The sequence below is a fragment of the Hipposideros armiger genome, unplaced genomic scaffold (genome assembly GCF_001890085.2).
Source record: "Hipposideros armiger isolate ML-2016 unplaced genomic scaffold, ASM189008v1 scaffold_690, whole genome shotgun sequence".
NCBI classification, from domain to species: Eukaryota; Metazoa; Chordata; class Mammalia; order Chiroptera; family Hipposideridae; genus Hipposideros; species Hipposideros armiger.
Window position 1 is genome coordinate 262,950 of NW_017732040.1, and position 21,466 is coordinate 284,415.

The following is a 21,466-nucleotide window of genomic DNA, read 5'->3' on the forward strand; positions in this document are numbered from 1 at the left end:
TGCCAACCATTTATAAGATTTAATACCGTAAAGAATTTAAGTTCTTCTAGTAAGGCATTTTAGTTTCTTGAGACAAAGGACAATATCTTACTCACTATCTGTTTCCTTCACTGATACATTAAGTATTCAACAAATGTGTGTTGAGTAAATGACCTTATCTTTACTGCTATACATACACAGATCTCATAATTGTAATAATCATGTACAAGCTGAACTAAGCTTTATCTTTTATGATTAACATGTTTTATATCAATTTTCCACAGAACCACATGGCCCACACATTTCTCATTTTAATGGCAATGCTGTTTCATTGTATTTGCTATGCCATAGACTGCTTACCCACTCCTCTTGGGCAACTAGGATCAAGGCATCTATTCACAGCAGGATTCTAAGGTGTCAATAAAGCAAATCTGGAGCTGGCTCTCCAGGGGTCTATTCACAGGAGGGCTCTAAGGTGAGGCTAAAGGGGACAAAAGGGGATGGGGGAGAGGAGAGATCCTCCTAAAATGAGTTAACCATGAAACAGCTCATTAAAAGAAAAAGGCATTTCCCATATATGGGAAAGGGTTTTATCTTACAGTGTAACAAATGTTTGGCCATGGCATCATTTTTACTTATTATAAGATGAAATACTGTTAAGTCTTATATTAAGATAAACATAAACAAATACAAAAACAACTGCATATTAAAAACTGACCAAATTAAATGAACTTCTCAGGTTCCTTAACTTACTCGTAAAGATGCAATTTAAGCAGTACCTTACACATGATCATGCTGGAAAAATGATTCGAGCAAAATAACACTATCACAAAGTAAAAAATCAACTGCAACTATCTCTCAATATACAAACAAGATTATACAATTCAAAGTGCAACCCAACTTTAGCTGGGTCTATGCTGGACCCACTCAAAAGTATTGGGGGGTGGGGGAGGCAGTTAGTTACTGGGATACCAAGAGGACTGGATTTACTTACGAGGCAGTCGGTCCCACAGCACTGACTCAAAGGATGGCATAACTCCAAGACTGTTATGTACTAAGTAACCAAGGGGAAAAAAAATAGCATGAGACTATCTGTCATATATTTGGGTTTGTGTCTATTCCAAGAAAAAGCCTCCAGTTACTTAGAGCTTGCATCCTTGGGAGGATTCTATAATAAACCAGGATGTTTAACAAAACACAAATATAAAGGTAACTTACACTTTGGTAAGGTAAAGTTTAAAGAGCTTTCTGAAAGCTGCATTGGAACCCAGCAACTTGTTTTATACATATTTAATTATAAATGTTTTATTTTTTACTTGAAAGCTTGAAAACCAAACTATCTTTAAATTTAAAAAGCTACATTCTCCTATACAATACAAACACAAACATATCAAACTCAAGTAATTTCCTGTTACTGTATAAAACAAAATTAGTATGGATCTAAGTTCTTATTACCACATAGCTCATTTTATAGTGATTCACCATGAATAATTACACTTTAAAACTCATTTTCTTTAGAATGCTAGTCCTTTTAATTTTTTTTAAAATTCTAGGTCTGTGTATCATACTTACTTCCTTAAAAGAGGAAAAGAGTCATACCCAATTCCCGTTGTTATTTTTCACAATGATACAAAGTTACCTTTGTTAGTGCCAGGTTTTTTTTTTTTTAATAGTTTACTAAGTGTCAGCTGTTCGGAATTTATACTGCATTTCCTCATTGACACAATGTTATAAATGGTAGTAAAAATCCTTCCAAAACCTATTTAACTCCTATGTAACTGATGTGTGGATGTACTCACTGAGTCCTCAAATTCCTCTTCCATTAGTAGAAAGGGTTTCAGTGAAAGTTTTAAACATTCTTTCTGTATTGCAAAAATTGAGTCAGCTGAATCTGGAAGAACATTCCCCGTAGGGAAACATGAGTTGACTCACTGCACACTATTACAAAAGCCTCCACCCTCCTATATTTTGTCATCTATTATGTTGCCAGTTATCTTAATCGCAAATATGGTCATGTGACACCCCTACTTAAAAATCTTCTTTCCCAAAGAACTTTATCCTACAGGGTAAATTCCAACCCCCTTAGCATGGCATAGAAGACTCTCCCCAACTAGTTCTGTATGAAAGGGGAGAAGGTTAGAAGACTCTCCCCAACTGGTACCAACCTACCTTAGTTTTTTCCTTGCCTCCCTTTCATATAGACTGCCTTAAGACATTCTCATCATGCCCTAAAAATTATGTTTTTCACTCCCTCCATTCTCTTGCAAAAACTCTTTTCTTCTGCTTAGAATATATTCCTATCCCTTTACTTGAACATTTATCAATATAGATCAGTTCAAATATCACTTTCTCTATGAAACCTTCCCCAACATCCCTCAGATGGACATGGAAGACTTAGTCACCCTTTGCCCCTGGACAAGAATTGTGCATGCTGTTTATAAGAGTTGGATAAACGTTGAATAATTTTGAAAGCATACACATATTTAAATGTGGGAGGGACTGGCCATAAACTGTGAAAGCCACAATTAAAAACCGTAAGTATATTCCATACATCTATATGCAGGCATGTAATAATCAATACATACATTAACATTAAAAAGTCTTATTTATATTTGCGAATACAGTCATGGGATACTAAAACTCCAGATGTATAAACTTCACCTTAAATATTGGTAAATGTTAATTGTCTAGAATATCATGGCAAAAACAGTCTTAACCAGAAAATATCTGGTAGCTTCCCGTTCAATAAAGTGTCACTATTTAGAGCTTCAAAATTCCTGCAAAGGGGCAAATTTACTTAATTGAAAAAAGAATAAACCAAAGAAAAGAAAAAATGTAATTAGTTTTCTGAAGGTCAGCAGCCCTGCATTGAAATCTTCCATCATCACCTTTGAACAACTCTAAAAACAATGATTAAGTAAAAAAAAATAATGAAAACATTCTCTATCATACTCTATAAATGACAAGAGAAAATACAGACAGCCATACAAACAATAATTTAATACAAGAGCCAAAATAAATAAAGAAGTTTTGTCCGGAAAAAAGCTCGAGTGTTGGCGACTTGTTCCCACTATGTTTGGGCATCTCTAATATAGCCTTACATATTCAAGGAAAGTTTCACAATTCAAACGCGATTTCACATAAAAGGTTTAATTCTTACACTAATCCTGTGACTTAAGCACAGCAGAGATTACTTGTCCGGATTTGAAGACATTACAAACCCAGTAAAAACTCAGATAAAACACTGGCCAAAGAAATGTAGCACTTCGTTTCCAAAAAGAAGTATTCTTACTACCACAAAATGGCCCAAGAAAAATGAGCACGCCCCCTCCCCTTTATTCCATCACTAAATTTAGTTTTGTGGACCTACTGGTGACTCCGCTAATAACATAAACGTCAAATTTTCAAATTATAACCTGGACCAAAAGTTCTATCTCCCGGTCTCTGTCCAAGTGACATTAACTTTACAAGCAAGACTAAACTCCATTTCTCAAAACCGTTTAAACATGAACACACCCTCGGCGCGCACCCAGCCTCCAAAGCTCTCAGCAGACTCCCCGAGGTCAGAGTCGGATCCAAAGTAGCCCGGAGAGAGTCGGGGGGCACCCAGCTTTGCGCGAGATGGGGGTGGGGAGCACCGCAAAAGGCTATGCCAAGCAGGAGACGGAGGAACGGGAACCAGACAGGAGAACAGTGCCAAGAAGGGTTGGGGGCGCCAGACTCTGAACCTCGGGTCTGAGCACTGTCCACACACAGCTGGAGCGGCTCCGCCTCCCGACCCCGAGTGCCGTCCCCAGGCCAGGCCCCTCCACTCCCGGGCACCTCGGGGTAACTCCAAGCGTCCCAGCCCTAGGAAACAGCAATCCCAAAGGTCCCTGGGGGGCGGACACCCACCTGGCCGAGCCCCACTGAGGACTGGGCCCACCAAGCCAAACAACAGCAGCCACTGGAAGCGGAGGGTTCCAAAGGGCGAGCTCGCGCGGGATCCCATCTCGGCAGATTCCGCAGGTTCTACTCAACATTCGGTCGCCTCTGCCTCCGTCTGCTCCATCATTTTCCAACCCTGCCGGGGCCCCAGAGCAGGCAGGGATGCGCGCGCCCGGGGACGAACACGCGCTCGGCACTGACGCAACTCGGCCCTTGTCCGAGCTCGTTCCCGACATCGCGCTCGCTACCGCTGACGTAGGGAAAAATCCAGTCCCCAGCGAGGGAATGGGATTGCGATCTGGCCGCTAAAGCCCGCACTAGTCCGCGCCCCTTTCTACGCCTAGGCCCGCCTCCTTTGGGGTCAAAAGAACCGATTGGACGAAGCATTCAGAACAGAAAAGGGAGGAGCGTGAGACCCAGAAGAGGAATTGAGAAGCAGAAGCGAAGCACAGCCCCGCCCCCCTGCGCAGCCTTTTCGGATTGGTTGTCGGGGGTTGAGCGCAGCGCTGAGCTGCACGCTCATTGGCTGTTTGGCAGCGAGGAGCGGGGCTACGGGCCCGACCAGGCAGGGCTTGGGTCTGCGGTGCCCGCCGGGTTCTTGTGGTTGAGGAGGCCGCCTCTCCGCCACTGGGCCCAGGAAGATGGTGCTGGGTGGTTGCCCGGTGAGTTACTTACTTCTGTGTGGCCAGGCGGCTTTGCTGCTGGGGAATCTACTTCTGCTGCATTGTGTTTCTCGGAGCCACTCGTACAACGCTACCGCAGAGCCCGAGCTCACATCCGCTGGCGCCGCCCACCCGGAGGTCTCCGCCGGCGCTCCGAGCTGGGAATATGGCGACCCCAACTCTCCAGTCATCCTTTGCTCTTACCTGTAAGCTACCCAGTCGTCGAGGCAGGTGGAGATGGCGATAGGACCAGGGATATAAGGGTGTATTAGGGGAGGAGGAGAGAGGCTGCTTCCCCCACCCCCACCCCCGATCCTTTCCATCTGAGGACCTGATGATAGTCTACATGCGGGAGGTGAATATGACAGGTTTTTCTCACTCCTTTCACCCATTTAGGGGAAAACCGTGTCAGTGGCAGATCCTTTGAGATTCCGAAAGAGGAGAACTAGGAAGGGGTGACATCATATAGTCTCCGGAAGTATACGAGGTAGTGTCTTCTCTGTCCTGCCCCCTTTAACCGGAGAGACTCCATCGTAGGTGCTGGTACTGCGTGAGGCACAAGTGGAGTCAATTACTTGTCCCTGCCTATAAGGCACTTTCTGTATATATATCTATCTATATCTATCTATAGATATAGATAGATATAGATAGATATATCTATAGATAGATATAGATATATAGATATATATTCTTACCGTTGCAGAGCCAAGTAATTTTTTAACATCCCATGTTAGTCAAATAAGAAAAGGCGTTTGGGAAATGCAAAGAGAACTGCGAATCTTTGGGCTTCAGTTTTGTCTGCATAGCTTTGTGACTCTTGGCCTAAGTGAAGAGATGAAGGCATGACAGAAGTAGAATATGTGTAGAAACAGGACCAGAAACACCCCCCTGCCCCCAATAAAAGGTCATTTGGATAGCTATTTGACCTGCCATACTTCAGTTTGACATCATCTCTTGTCTTGGGAAAGATTCAGAACATTAAACCACAGAAACTTGAAGAAATGTCTCTTGCCTGTTTTGATTATATACGTGTAAATAGCCATTTGCAAAGACCATGTGATGGTCATGATCTTACTGTTGATTTACAGACCTGATGAATTCATAGAATGTGAAGACCCAGTGGATCATGTCGGAAATGGAACCGCATCCCAGGAACTTGGTTATGGTTGTCTCAAGGTGGGTTTTTGTTTTGTTTTATAAGCGAACTCTTCCAGAAACGTATTTAAAAAGTTACAGAAAAGGATAAAGGGTATGAGGTTACCTTGTCTAGAACAACTGTTAGCTAGAAATGTACAGGATGGCTAGGGTCAGAGGCTAAACAAGACATTTAGTTTCCTCAGGAAGCAGCAGTCTCTGTGCCAAAACTACCCAAGTGCAAAGACCAACCTGTCTTTGGTTCCTTGGCCATTGAGATTGACAGATTTGAAGCTAAAAATGTCATCCCTAATTATCCTTCAAGTCATGTACTTTTCTGAAAGAGCAAAAAAAGGCTTATGCACTTTCTAACACTGAAGATGAATTGAGCAGTATTTTTGTTACACATGCATTTGGGGCAGAGTTGCTCTTGCCAGTAACCTTTCTTTTCACCAGGCATGCAGTTTCTATTATGTCTTTAGGAAACAGGGTCTATCAGTATATGTCTTTGTAGGATGTTATCGCATTCAAGGAGACGTCTTTAGTAACAGTGACCTCTTGAAATAGAGAGGCCATTCAGCTCTGTTGATAATATCCCTAAAGCTAGGTACACGCTTCCTAGTCAGATTCCAAAAAGACCAGTGACGTTCATGTACTTTTTCCCCACTGTGGACTCACCATTATGTTATGTTATGCTGCATAATACAAGTCAAGACACAGGTGTAACAGAATTATGGGAAAACATTCTTAGTAATAAATCAGACACAGAGAAATAAACCTGAAAGTAATAAAACCAAAAAGGCAACTCGTACTGCAATCATGTATGAAGAAATATTCTCAATACACTGAGATTTTGTTCTATTGATAATTATTGATAAAAGTCTGAGTTAGCATTGTATACAGATCACTTAACTCTTGCCTGTTTTACTAATTAAAAACTGGATTGATCCTGTCAAGGCACTCAAACTGTCACTTCTCCCAGAAGTCCTAGAGGACTGGCAGTGCTCAGGCACCTGCTTCCCTGGGGGAGGTATAAGGAATAAGCATCCTTATTTCCCACCCCCTTCCCTTTGAGGAATGCTCCAACAAAAATAGCAGTGAAGCACTTAATAAGTTGCCAGTAGAGAATATACAGCTGTGCCTTCTTTTTTAGAATTCATTGACACAAAGGGTCAGAGGTCCTGTTCTGAAATTTTTTACTGGAATTTAAACATACTGTAGATGTACTACAAATATTTGATAATCATACATTCATGACCTAAATCAAGTCCTGAGTCAGTTGATACTCTGAATTATTTCTAATTATGTTCATATATACCGATTCTCAAATGTTCAGTAATGTGCTCTTTGTCCTATAAATATAGGATAATTAAAGCATTGTGTCCATCCATCTTAAATGGCATTTAATGATATTTATTATAATTTTTTTATTATATTATTAAAGAAGCTAATCATAAAGAATGTTTAAAAAAGAGTTTATGTAAAACAATGTACATTTCGGATGGACTAATTTAAAATCACATGAGGTATGTCACTGAATTCCTTGTTCTTCAGAACAGCCTTACCCCAACTTTGTTAGAATAATTATCACGCTGAGTCAGCTTTTATTAATTAATATAAAGATACATTTTGTGTTACTTGCTTTGGTGAGTTTTTTGTTGGTTTTGTTTCGGTGGTTATTCCACAGTTCGGTGGTCAAGCCTACAGTGATGTAGAACACACATCAGTCCAGTGCCGGGCCCTAGATGGAATTGAGTGTGCCAGTCCTAGGACCTTCCTACGAGAGAATAAACCTTGTATAAAGTAAGTGTTACTTTGAATGGGGTAGTTGGTACTTGGGCAGAGGTAGAGCTGTTTTCCTTGTCATCTCTTGATACGATTTTTTCTTTTGCCTTAAGTGTTAAAGGGGCAACATGATTACTACTGTGTATAATCCGTGGACAGGGATAATGTAGTTATAACAGACAGGACACTGTACTTGAGACCAGAGGTCCTAAGTGTCTCTTTCACCAACTAAGTAAGTACCTATGGGCGCCCAGAGTTTCTGTCCCCTCCCTCATCTACAAAATGAAGGAGTTGGACCAGATGATCTAGCTCCAGAATTCCTATGATAAGCATAAATCCTTTAAAAATAGTCAGTGTTTCAGGAATAAAAGTTTTATGAAAAAGTATGGGCCTCTCCCTGAAAATCAGTTTTTCTTAAAGAATTAGGGTTATTTTTATAAATTTTGCTTGAAGGCACAGAAATTCCTTATACCATTTGCTAATGGAGTCTTTGACTATGTTTAGTGATGATAATAGAGTAATTGCAATTGAGTGTCATCACACTATATAAGACAGAAGTCCTTATGCAGACATCCCCATTTGTAGTCATCCCAAGACAACAGGAAAGGTATATGGAGATCAGTGTTCATTTAAGGAAAGACAACACTTCATTAGAGAACTACATTCAGAACTACAGCCTCAAGAAAGGAGCCTGTGCAGGGGAGGATTGGGGGCCCAGACTCCACTCCTACCAGGATATCTATGGTGCTAATGTGCTTAATAATTTATTGTCCAGTCCAACTCAGTATTTGTTCTTACAAGCCCTCCACATCTTGGCAGGTATGCTTTTGAGACTCGAGACCAACTAAAGATCCTTGCGGGGGGGTGGGGGGGTGGGGGCGGGTAGTAAGAGGCCACAGAGGGACTGGCTATACCATCTTTTCACTTACATTAAATTCATTAATCATTGAGTACTTTAATTTTCATGTGGTAAACATCTTCCTTTTAATTCCTTTTCTCTAGGTATACCGGACACTACTTCATAACCACTTTACTCTACTCTTTCTTCTTGGGATGTTTTGGAGTGGATCGTTTCTGTCTGGGACACACTGGCACAGCCGTAGGGAAGCTGTTGACACTTGGAGGACTTGGGATTTGGTGGTTTGTTGACCTTATATTGCTTATTACTGGAGGGCTGATGCCAAGTGATGGCAGCAATTGGTGCACTGTTTACTAAAAAGAGCTGCTGTTACAGCCCAGAGAGACAAGTCATCTGCATTCATCTCTTCAGACTCATAGCTCTTCCGTGATATCAGATCTGACCATTCCTTTCTCTCTTTGGAAGGAATGGGTTTGGTTACGATGGTTTCTTTGGACTGTGGATTTTCAACCCAAATTTTACCTTGCAGACTAGAAGTGACAAACAGTGTTGTGTGAACCAAGTTTGTACCTTTCCTCGTGTACAAAATATAAAGGCTAGTGACTAACTTATAAGCAGCGGAAGGCTTTCCATACTCTTTTTTTCTGTACATGGCTATATCTTCAATCCTTTGGAGCAGGTGAACCCAACAGGATGAGCGAAGTGAGTATTTTTAGCCTGGTGCCTTTTGTGACCCTGAGTCTTCATGCGGAGATCTGAAGCTGAACCTGTGAAGATCTCTAGCAGAAGTAGAAATTGCCATGGATTTTAATACACACTGAAATTCTGACTTTCTGAATTTAAATTGCAGAATAAATTTTGCCAACCTGGAATGCTGTTTAGTATTCTCGAGAGGTAGAGTAAAACTCAAAATTATATGTGTTTCGCTAAAAGCTAGGTGGTTAAAGTGAACCACCCTATTAATAAACCCTATTGTTTTACCGTTATTATGCTTTAAGAGGTAGTGTATACATGGAAATATATATATATATATGCATGGAAATAATTTTTTCATTTCCAATTGTGGTTTGAAAGCCAACAGTATCAGACCTGTCTGGGTTAGGCTATCCTCTTGGCAGAATTTTCTTATCTGAAAAGTAGTTATTTACCAGTTTAGAGAGCCTATGTTGTAGGCTGGTTAAAAAAAAAAAAAACATACAAGTGACTATAAAACCATTCTTCATGATTAGGTAAGATAAGGTGAGGAGCCTCATGCCCTTGGAAAGAAAAACAGACTCTTACTTAAAGGATATTATTACTGAGTGCTGGATAGAGTTAGGATGTGATTTTATGGGGACAAAGAGAAACTGAGCACTTTCTGTCAAAATAACCATGGTACCAGAAGCTCTCACTGTGGGCAGTCAGCCATAGGGAAAGAGACACAACCAAGCTTTGGCACTCCCAAATCACTGAAAATAAAGGAAATGTTTTGAATTATAAGTGATTTGAAAAACTTAGTTCCCTTCCTTTGCAACCTAAATTGAAAAGCATGGTCAAATATAAAGTAAAAGGGGAACTTTTGGGGTAAGTCAAACTAATCCTGCTCTTGGGAACAACTTATAAATTCTAGAAACAATCAAGGTAGAACTGCTCAAAATTTGCTTTCATAATAATTGACTTAAAGACCAAGAAGCACAGTTAAAATAACTCTGGATATGCTCTATCATCATGATACAGCTTTCCTAAAAGTTTTAGCTTTATTACCCCTGATTAATGTGATCATTGTTCTTATATGATTAAATGGTGGCAATTGTATAAAAATTAAAGCAGATTATTCTGTTCTGTCTTGAAAGGTCTGTACCACATTGACTTTAACCTTGTTTATAACAGCAATACCTGGTAGATTTGTATTCATAATCTCTATACTCTAAGGCAGTCTTTTTTAAATTGTTGTGAGTCATGAAGAAACTGGAACCTCTCTGCAGAAAAATGTACAAACCCATAAAATTTTAAGGGGGTCTAACGATACCATGTTGAAAAAAAAACAAAACAAAAACAAAAACCCTCACTACTAAGAGAAGTCCAGAAAACAAAATTAAAATCTTACCCAAAATAATATGTTAAGCCACAAATTTTGCCTTATCTCACACATTTTTTTTTTAATCTCTTTAAGGGTAATCACAAACCCCATCAAAAACTATGTTCTTTTTAAAAAAAAAGAAAACAGCACTTTGGCAGCTTGCATACTCAAATCATGAATGTTGCCAAGAGGAAGAGCTTGGGTAAAAAGGCAAAATTCTGTCATTTATTGAAATATCTGTTTTGTAGGAGCCCTTCTCACAGTCAGAAAAGCTGTTGGAGACCAAAGTTGTTTCCTCTGCTAGAGTGATAACTTGCAAATATTTAGTATTCCTCTGTGGCAATTGTTAGTTTCAATTTGATTTCTAAGCGATGCCCCACCTTTGTATCCACAAACCCTAGCCAAATGTGATACAACCTGAAAAACTAATTACCTAAAGGAATATTATTAAAAATTTTATTTCCTTTGCACTCTGGATTCAGGTTGTTTCTTAATATTTGTGTGTGTGTGTGTGTGTGTGTGTGTGTGTGTGTGTGTGTGTGCGTGAGAGAGAGAGATTATCCAGTTTGTGGCCATAGAGAAGTTTTAAAATACTAAAGTGCCCTTCTGTCAAAGGTAAATTAGAAATTACCTATTTTTCAGTTGTTTCCTATCTTTAAATAAAATTCTATCAGTTCTTCAGACTTCCTGGCACCATGTCCTTCTTCCACTTGCTTAGTAAGGCTTCTTAGCAGCAGGATAGCACCCCCAACCTAATGGTCCCTGAGTGTGTGTGTGTGTGTTTTAAAGCATTCATTTTTCCTTATTAAGAAAGAGATCCTAAGACCTCTTGCCATATCTTTGGCACATCTTCAATACAAACCAGGTAATATAGCTTTGGTTTTGTCAGATAATTTCTCTTTAAAGCAAGATACTTAATCAATTATTTCAGGTGTGACTGGCAGGATCAAAGTTTGACTTCCCCGACGAACCATGATGGAAAGGGAATCATTGTCCTTAACAGCTTCAGTAACGTCGGTTATGGTGGTAACAGGTTGCCCATTTATGCTGACGATTACATCGTGGTCTCTCAACCCAGAGCTGGAAAGGAGGGGAAAAAAAGGACCGTGAAACTATAAGAGTTTTACTTATCCCCATCTAGAATTTAATGTCAATCTCTTATAGCAATCTACTATATTGCTGGCATTAAATATACCAACCAGAAAACCAGAAATGGCTTCAATTCTTTAAAATATGAGGGCTGTTCTAAGATATGCAGTGAAAACACCTGGAGGACAGCAATCCTATTTACCTTTACAAAATTAATATTCTACCAGAATCATGTGTTAGAAGTTTACTCCTCCCACATATTAGATTTGGTTTGCAATAGGAGTTTAGCTTTTAATTTCTATTAATCTCTGCATACCCCCCAAGCATACTCCCAGTCTTACAAGCAAACATGAAAAGCCCAAGCAGTATATTTTCCGCAGACACTGATCAGTTTGATTTTGAGAGCCCACTTTCCCCATTTCACCCACAGTTTATGGAACTAGAGCAGGGGTAGGCATGCTGCGGTTCTTCGGGTATGTTCTGTCTCAAAAGTTTGCCGACCTCTGGAAGAGCCAATCCTGTCCCTCACAACAATTCAAAAATTATTTGAGAGCCATAAATATATTTTTACATAATCACCATTATGTGAATAATATCCTTTAGAAATTTTATAAATGAAACTATGATAGTTTTATTTTCATTTTCAATTTTACTTCAGAGCCTGCAGCTCAAAAGCTGCAGTTTGCTGACCCCTGGCGGCTCTTCCGTCTCAAAAGTTTGCCAACCCCTGAACTAGAGAGTATGTTGAGTTACAGTATTAAAAGCTCTGCTCCCAGTAAGTCCAGGTCTGAATATTTAAGGATCTGGTTTTAGGCTCCTTTTCCCCAAAGTTGTGACTGCATTCAGTCTCCAACATATCTGCCTCACATAAAATACATATTCTCAAAACAAAAACCACTTCCAAATATGAAAATGCAATAAATAATATAACCATGTTGTTGATTTGTCTTAAAGTCAAAAATAGCCTGGAAGAGGGACAACAAATTAAATGACTCCAGAAGACACCATGTGAGAGAAATGGAAAGCCCAAGGACGAATAATATGGGAGGATTACCAAGGCATGTGGATTTTATTTAAAAAAAAAAAAAAAGAAATGTAAAGCAAGAGGATGTGAAGAGAAGTTTGAAGGCAGAGCTAAAAGTATGGAAAGCCTTTAGAACAAGGTCAGCTCAGGAAAATGACGGACAGTGCACAAGGAAAGAACTTAATTCATGGTAGTTCTGTAAGTGGAAAAAGAGAAAAAAAGGAACCTGCAAATTATTACTGAGTGAAAACTATACACCAAATATGAGGAAGTGAGGCTCAGACAGGATAAATATCCCACAGCTTGCAAAAGACTAAAATAGGGCATGATCCTGGGTCTTTCAAATTTGCAAAGCCATCTTCTTGCCACTCGATGACTCTGCCCCTCAAAAGCAAGAAAGCAACCACAAAAGCAAGATAATACAGAGGTTAAGCTAGGTTCCACATCCCTGCTGTCTGACTTACTGTGTGACTCTCACATTAACTTCTCTGTACTACAGCTGCTTCCTCTAAAATAATACCTATATCATAAAACTGGGGGCTCAAACAAATACATAAAACACTTAAAATGGTGCTTGACATACAGTAAGTGGTTAATAGATGCCAGCTGTTATTACTATAATTATTATCATTGTTATTAGATATCAGTGGGGGAAGTCAAAAGAACAGCTCTCCCATTTAGCCGTGGCACCAAGCATTAATTCCCACGTTTTAATATGTATGCAAACCATAGAGATCTTGTTTAAAATGCAGATTCTGATTCAGTGGTGGGCCTGTCATCCTGCATTTCTACAAAGCTCCAGCTGATGCTAATACAGCTGGTCTACAGACCACATCTTGAGTAGCCAAGGACTTGGAGATCTGAAAGAAATAGCTTGGCCTTGAACCAGAAGTTAAAAATGGAGGGGGCGGTGGGTGGAGGTGAGGGCGGGAACCAAGAAAGTTTAGAAAAACCTGTGACAAGCCAAATTTAGTAACATGAGACCTAGCACTTGGCTATTCTGAATAGTTAGTGCCCTACGGTTTCTTGACCCCTACTACAAGAGTTGCTATAATCTAAACAGATTGTTGAGCTCTTGAAAAACAGAGAGAGGAATAGTGAAGAAGTATAAGAGAAAAACTGTCAGACAAGCCACCTCTTCCCTCAGTAGGTAGTAGAAATGTTCAAAAGAACAGTAAAATCAGCTGAAGCATCTTTTATGGAGAGCTACTCTAGCCTTTGCTTTATTCAGTTTATATACTCCTTTGTTTATTTGCTCGTTTGTTTATTTAGTGCTGTCTTCAGATACTGTCATCCAGAATTCAAAGAAAAAAACTGTTTTAAGATACCTAAAATATGTTCTTAAATTTTAAACCCTTTGGAGTCTTCTAATTCTTAATATCTAAGGTATCAAAGGGGTTGATTTGGGGATTTCTAAAAAAGATTAATTTAAACTTATGTTATTACCCCCCATCATGAATTCTTGGGCTACAGAGAACCATCCCTTCCAAAACAACAAAAGGAAAGAAAAAGACCCCTACAGTGCACAAGTCTAAATCAGCATTACTGTTCAACAGAAATGTGAGGCAAGCCACACATGTAATTTAAAATTTTCTGGTAGCCACATTTAAAAAACAAAATTTTAGGGCCGGCCGAGTGGCACGTTGGTTAAGAACTGGCTTGGGACGCCAGAGGGCCCCAGTTCGGATCCCACATGTTGTGGGGGCCCGTGACGCTGCCCTCTACAGCTAAGATGCTGAACAACAGCTCAACCTGGAGCTGAGCAAGCAGCCAGCATGAGCGGCCCTCAAACGGCTGTGAGCGGCTGTCCAGAAGCCAGCGACTGATCTGCCTTGCCTGGGAAGAACGCAATGATGGTGCCAACTTGGGCCAGTGAAGCAACGTCCTCCACAACTAGACTGAAGAACAAAAAGACAGCAACTTGTGTGTTCCCCTTCCCTCAATTCCCCAGTGCTGTTCCCATCCCCCAATTCCCCAATAAAAACCTTTACAAAATAAAAAATAAAATTTTTAAACAGATGAAAGTAATTTTAATAATTTGTCTTATTTGACTCAGTATATCTAAAGTATCACTTTAACATGTGATACTGTACTAATTATTGGTACGCATTTTACAGTCTAAGAAATCCTCTAGAAACAGCACAAAACGATAATACCTTACACAATGCAATGGTTAAAGTGAGAGGAAGTCCTCCCAAATCAATAACAAAAAGGTGTGTTTAATGGAAAAATATTCTACGTTCCTTCTGGTTTTTTTATTTAAATAAATTAAAATTAAATAAAATTAAAAATTCAGTTCCTCAGTCACACCAGCCACATCTCAAGTGTTCAGTAGCCAGATGTGGGTAGGGTCCCCTGTACTGGAGAGCACAAGTCTAGACCCTACACACGTTCCCCACGCCGCACATCTAGCGAGAACGAAAGAGGCTGGGCAAAGAAAGGCCTGAGCTTCTCTTACCTTTTAGCAGCTGTCCCTTGAATCACCTCGTATACAAAAACCCCAGAACTCACATCAGGGAAATCTGGATCTTGTCTTTTAATTTCTTGAAGGAGGCTAAGAAAAATGAGAAGAGTTTTCGCCTAAGGTTAAGAAGCACGGTGATTAATCTCCTGAGTGCTGGGCAAAGCCTCTGAGTCTCAATACTACTCTATCTTTCTCTCAAGGCTCACAGCGGCCAGAGAGGATTCCATCCAGTGGGTCACACTTATTCTTCCCTGGGGGGCTCTCATTTTCTATGTCAAACATTCTATGTCAGACATTTTAAAATATAGCCACAGTGAAAGGAACTACAGAGAAGTACAGAGGATGCTGATGTAGTCTGAAGCATATACCTACTGTGACATACAGGGCCTATGGCCACAAGAGTCACAGCTGTGATCCCAACACTTTATAGTTTCCTTGTTAAGACAGTCCAGCTATGGCTTTTGCTTCAGAAAACAACCCACACACATTCAAACCCATGCTTACTTCATAGTGAGGGGCAGCATTCGCAGACCCAGGTATTTCTTCTGTGAAAGAGCCTTTCCTGGAAAGGAAAATTATCATGTGTTACCAACAATAAAACTTCTCTTCTTTTGGCAGATCTTAAAAGACACCTGGGTCACAGAATATCCTCACCATTATAGCTGCCCTTTCAGACTGTCAGCCATGAAATGCATGCCTCAGAGAACCTTTGTCATTAACACAGGCCATCCTCCCCACCACCTTCCCATCTCCAGCCCTCAGGTTTCCTTTTCACAGCAGTTCAAATATTTCTGGGTACAATTCATGCCTGGTTTTGTGCCTAGTCCCCCAGGTTGCTGCCCAAACCACCATGAGAAGAGCTGGGTACCTGTGGCTCACTATTCTACAGAACTGAAATGGCTAACTCCACAATCTCCACAATAGATTCAGTTAGTATGGAGCACAATAGATTTCAGCTCCTGAAAAACACACAAGGGCAAGAAAAAGTTCTCAATCTCCTTACCTTTCAACTGGCGCTCATGGAATTCCGCCAAGAACTGTCGAATTCGATCTGAAGGAATTGCAAAGGAGATTCCTGCAGTCACCTTCAGTGTATTTATGCCAATCACATCACCATCCTGGCAAGGGAGCAGACATCACTCAGTCACCAAGTCGTGCAAACTGAACAAGTAAGAGCTAGTCACTTGGGGTCAGAGTACAGAGGGGCTCGAGGAAATGTGTGCTTCTTCAATAGAGAGCAATGGATGTTAGTATCTTAGAGGTAGAGCACGGTAGGAGAGCAGAGGAGACCTACACATGTGTAAATGCCTGCTGAGGAATTGTTCCTTTCTTGAAAAAATCGTTTTTTTAATGTTTTAAAATCTCTTTTAAAAAATCTTTCATCATTTTTTCTTTCACCAAATTACACTGATTTTAAAAGTGAACCACATTTTGTATTTTTGCCCAGATAAGAGGACAAGGAGTATTTTCCTTTGCATTCCTTAAATGAAACTAAAAATAAACATGGAAAAGGCAAAAAGCTGTTGGATTTTCAGTAACACTTCAGGGAAACTATTCAGAAGAATTAGCAAATTGACCTTAGGAACAAAACTCTACTAAACCAAAGGTATGATGTGACAAATACTTTCCTCTTTGTGCACTTCATCCTCCTCTAACCCTTGTTAGGTAATGAAAATGATAGAAACGAGACTTCTAATCATATTAAAACATAGATTATAACTCAGTAGGTCTGGAGTGTGGTCTGAAATTCTGTGTGCCAGCTCTGCTCTAGTAAATTCATTGTCTACTGGAAAAAGAAGGCACAAAAAATTGCATACATTATTATAGGTAAAAAGTACTCAATAATTTCACACACAATTCATCCTCCTACAAGCAAGTGTGATATGTAAAAAGAAACCACAAACAATCAGCTGAAAGGCACTCAGAGAGCATGATCACAGAGCATGTGTCAATCAACATTGCACTCTTATGTTTTCACATGTATTTGAGCAACTAGAAACCCTGTCATTTCCACTAGAAATGCTGAATAAAATGGAAGAATTAAATACATGACAAAGCAATGGAGTCCTGTTGTGGTTTTCCTATCACCTGTTAGTGGGTCAAGACTAAAAACCTGGACAGATCACATCATGAAATTAACATTTTTGGATGAGACACAGTTCTTCCTATACAGCACTATGGGATCTTCAAGGAAATATATTACCTAGTAGTACAGTTGGTCATTTGACATAAATTTGGGTTTAGTACCCAGGACTTTTGTTAACTATCCAATGAAAACAGAAAGCATGTGAAAGAGATGTAAGTGTCAGTAAACTCTGGGACTCTCAGCTGGATGAGATCACATGCCAGGATGACAAATCCATCGTAGATCTTAAATTTTCCTAACTGTTTACTTAAGATGCCATCATGGAAAAGCATAATACCACAAATCTCTACACAAGAATGGCATCCTAGTCTGCATCATGGAATTTGTAAAATCTTTAAAAATTAGAGAGAGGCATGCAGCAGCAAGGAAAGTGGTCACTTACCAAGTTCACTAAAGGCCCGCCAGAATTCCCGTGCTGAAGACAGATTTTGAAAAAGCCATCAGTACTTTACTCCTTGTCAATTCAGTACTTTATTCCTTGTCGTTTATACATAGTTCCTAAACAGGTTTACCAAAAGCAGCCCGCTCTCATAAGCCCCTGTTCCCCCAAGGCAGGCAAAGTTGTTCCCCCATTATCATCAATACTAAAGTCACTGAAGGTAAAGAACAACAGCAAAAAGACCACCACCTCCTATAGCAGTATAACAGACCTCTATAACAGATCCTAACACACCACCTAATATCATGGATGCCATCACATCAAACAGGTTGAACTGTAACAACATGGCATTCCATCCTTCTCATAAGGATCTAACTGAACTCTGAACATCCTTGGAAGTCCAAAGGGAAAAGAAGGCACTCTGAAGTATTTTTCTCCCTGTACTGCCAGTATTGCATGGGCTCACAATGGCCCTCCCAAGTGACTTACATTAATTATGGCGTCCGTCTGGATATAGTCCATGTCTGAATCCTTCAGCCCCAGCTCTTTGCCCCCTCGCTGTGTACTGCTGACAATTCCTGCAGTCACTGTGTTCTGCAGAGAAAACGGACTGCCCAAGGCCACCACGAACTCTCCAGCCCGCAGGTCAGATGACCTTCCCAGCAGCAATACAGGAAGGTCAGTCTGCATGTGGCAAGAGGGATGGGGAAGACAGAAAGGTAAAGAAAAAAATCAAGAATAAAATCAACCAGTATTTGTGTACAACATATATAGGACACAGTCTTTATCATTGTGGCATTTATAATCCAAGAATCACCCATCCACATAGGTTCTAGGACTGCCTGATGGTTCTCCCTCACATTTCAACTACCACCAACTAAGATGCAGGATCATCTCTAAAATCTAAAATTATTGCTTTGTAGACATTACTATAAATAAACCACAAGTGAAGTAACTGGTAAGCATAAACAGACATTAGCAATTTACTGAGCATTGCTCCATCTCAAAAGTTTACAGTAAAAGTTAATAAGCCACAGACAAAGGAGATCTCCCAGAGCAGCTCTTCTCAGAGTTTAATGTGCACATAAATCACCTGGGGATCTTAAGAAAATGCAGATTCTGATTCAGTAGACCTGGGTGGGGTCTGAGATTCTGCATTTTCAAAAATTCTCAGATGATGTCAGTGTTGCTAGTGTGCAGACCACACTTTGATAGCAAGGACCTCAAAGTATTCCTTAGCACAGCAGTTCTCAACCTGTGGGTCGCGACCCCTTTGGGGGTCGAACAACCCTTTCACAGGGGTAGCATAGGACCATCAGAAAACAAAAAGATATTTACATTACAATTCATAACAGTAGCAAAATTACAGTTATAGAGTAGCAACGAAAATAATTTTATGGTTGGGGGTCACCACAACATGAGGAACTGTATTAAGGGGTCGCGGCATTAGGAAGGTTGAGAACCGCTGCCTTAGCAGCTCTGAATCCATTGCAGTCATTCCTGATACTCTTTAAGACAAGAAGAGAAATTAGTTTCCCAGAAGAAACATCTGTTGAAAGAGGTGGTGAAAGAGAAAAAAAACACTGCTGGATAGTTAATAGAAATTGTTAGGGATGTACAGACAGGTATGGACGAAAATAAGAGGGTGTAAAAACCAGAGAGGAAGGAAACTAGAAAACAGCATAGGTAGAAAAGATGTGGAGTGGGTGGAAGTGAAGTGGGAAAGAAAATACGAGCAAATTAATGAAAATCCCCAAATATGCAGACTCTGATTTGGACCTCGCACACTCACCTTTGGCTCAATCTTAATCAATGCAAGATCCAATTTATGGTCAATGTCCTTGACAGTGGCTTCATACTGGACCCCACTCTGGAGCTCCACCTGGATTCGCTGCCGGTTGTTGAGGACGTGGGCATTGGTAACAATGAGCCCATCCTCAGACACTATGAACCCAGAGCCACTGGATACAGGAATATCCCTGATGCTGAGAGGTGACCTGTCTCAGCAAGACAACAGCAGAAACAGAGGGCAGGAGAGTCAGGGGATCCACCACAGTCGGGAAACACCGGAACCTCACATTAATCAAGTATACCTCCACCACAGTTTTCTCAGCCATTTTACTTTTCCCTGTCTGTGTTTTCGCTCTCTCCATGTGTAATGGGACTCTGCATGTTCAGTGCCCTGGCCACCTCTTTTGAACAGGACTGAGAGCTGATTCCAACTCTCCTTTCCCAGGGACACTCCATTCGTCAGAGCTGGTCAGAGCAGCAATCTCTGCTTCCAACAGACCTAACCTAATCACATTAGTAGGAGCAAAAGTGGACCTAGTGCCAAATTATCGAGGACCCAGGCAGGGAGGGAGTCAAGGAAGTCTGGTTCCTGTTTAGGTTCCATTACAACTGGCCTTGTGACAGGGGATTTCCTTCCATGCCAACGAGGCGGCTGAGCAAGATCACCATCCAGATGCTTCCCAGCTCTTGCATCTGACCTTCAATTTTGACTGTGGGAGATGAGCGAGAGAGAAAGCCCAGCCTCCTAAGTGTGGGGGAGTGCCTAGATTTGGAAGTCGGAATCCTTATCCCTTCCACCACCCTGAACAGGTCACAGGATCGCTTCCAGCCCCGATGTCCTCACAACGGTGTTTACTATATTACATGATGCGTGTAAAGCGGCAGAGTGGGGTATGGAGCACGGAGGCCCTCAGAAGGTCACCCAGTTAGTGGACGGGCCTCCTTTACCTGCGGAACAGCTGCAAGTGAACCACGGATGGCGCCACCTTCTCCACCACAGCGGAGATGAAGTTGTACTTGTTCCTGAGCCAGCCAGCGCTTCTGGGCCCTGTGAAGAAACGCTCCATTCTTGGAGGCAGCAGGACCCTACGGCCTGATGGTCTCAGGAGTCTGATCTCAAACTTCTGTCTCTCCCCGACCCCTCTCTCCACCTTCACTCCCCTTCCTGTCTTCGGTACCCTCCTCCTGCGTATTTATTAATTCCTTGCGGTCCCGTAAGGATCCGCCTTGAGGGAACCAGACCCATCATCCCGGGTGGAAAACAAAAATTTTTTAAGGGAAGATGACATTCAACAGCTGTAGGGAGAAAACTGGGGAGAAACCACATGGAAACCGGTAAAGAGACACCTAAGAAGAAAGAAAATCAGGAACAAGGCGCGAAATCCCTGAAGCCCAATGGAACAGAGCAGAGCCCGCCGCAAGCTGCGCGATTGAAAAATGTACGCTCCTTAAGAAAGTCCCAAGAGTGCCCTGAGAGAGCGCGGCCCTGGCGCTCACCTGGATCCCCACAGTCCCCCTTCTGCACCGGCACCGCCGGGAGCGCGCCACGGCGGCGCGCAGCGCGGTTCTTGGCGCGGAGCGCGCACAGGCTGGGGTAGGTGCGCCCGTCGCTGCCGCACACCGCAGCCCCCGCCGCCGAGCAGCCACAGGTGCCCAGCCGGGCGCCACCTAGGCGCGGGGTGCTGAGCGGCGCGCTGCACTCCAGCCCCGGGGCGCAGGGTCTACTGAGCGCCCCGCCGCAGACCTCACCCTCGGTGGCGGCGCACACGCGGCAGCAGCGACAGCGGTCAAGCACTGGCGTCGCCCCCGCGGAGCAGGTGGGCAGCGGGGGACAACGCATCGGCTCGCAGACCACGGGACAGAACGAGGGCCAGGTCCTCTGAGCCTCCACCCTGGGCACAGGCACTGGGGGCAGCAGCAGCCACAGCAGAAGGAATTGTCCGAGCCCAGCTGGCCGCAGTAGAGGTCTAATCATCCTGCTCCCGTCTTTGCTCCTACTTTACCAACTACTTGACTCTGGACCTGCAACCGCTCTTATATGAGCAACACTTTCTTTCTCCTGGCTAGGGTGCCGCCTCTGCCAGCCCCCAGACTTCAAGGGGCAGAGCCTGGCAGAACCCTCCCCACGCACACCCATACATCTTCCCACAGCCGTCCCTCCCCGGGGC

The 21,466-nt window shown here is 41.9% G+C and overlaps 3 protein-coding genes across 5 annotated transcripts in view; 1 reads left to right on the forward strand and 2 right to left on the reverse strand.

The window, feature by feature from the left end:
* The window catches only part of ADAM9 (ADAM metallopeptidase domain 9), a 98,875-nt gene extending 94,734 nt beyond the window's left edge, over nt 1-4,141 (reverse strand). Inside the window, exon 1 of one of the 3 annotated variants that reach the window (XM_019626824.1) lies at nt 3,874-4,138. In XM_019626824.1, coding sequence (XP_019482369.1) covers nt 3,874-3,970 — 97 coding nt within the window. In that variant the 5' untranslated portion in view covers nt 3,971-4,138. Of the gene's footprint in view, nt 1-973; nt 1,029-3,873 lie in introns of those variants that run through there. The other 2 variants (XM_019626825.1, XM_019626826.1) reach the window with 2 other exon arrangements.
* A 295-nt stretch (nt 4,142-4,436) lies between these two features.
* TM2D2 (TM2 domain containing 2) lies at nt 4,437-10,875 on the forward strand. The gene is made up of 4 exons (XM_019626829.1): nt 4,437-4,774; nt 5,657-5,744; nt 7,390-7,505; nt 8,490-10,875. The coding sequence occupies exons 1-4, from the start codon at nt 4,548-4,550 to the stop codon at nt 8,701-8,703; spliced, it is 645 nt and encodes a 214-aa protein (XP_019482374.1). The 5' UTR covers nt 4,437-4,547; the 3' UTR covers nt 8,704-10,875.
* Nucleotides 9,518-21,334, reverse strand: HTRA4 (HtrA serine peptidase 4). The gene is made up of 9 exons (XM_019626828.1): nt 20,796-21,334; nt 20,247-20,346; nt 19,300-19,504; nt 17,997-18,191; nt 17,511-17,543; nt 15,986-16,100; nt 15,487-15,544; nt 14,977-15,072; nt 9,518-11,485 (listed from the first exon to the last, which is right to left on the reverse strand). Exons 1-9 carry the CDS (start codon nt 21,271-21,273, stop codon nt 11,320-11,322), a joined length of 1,446 nt encoding a protein of 481 aa, XP_019482373.1. The 5' UTR covers nt 21,274-21,334; the 3' UTR covers nt 9,518-11,319.
* Nucleotides 21,335-21,466: the final 132 nt, after the last annotated feature.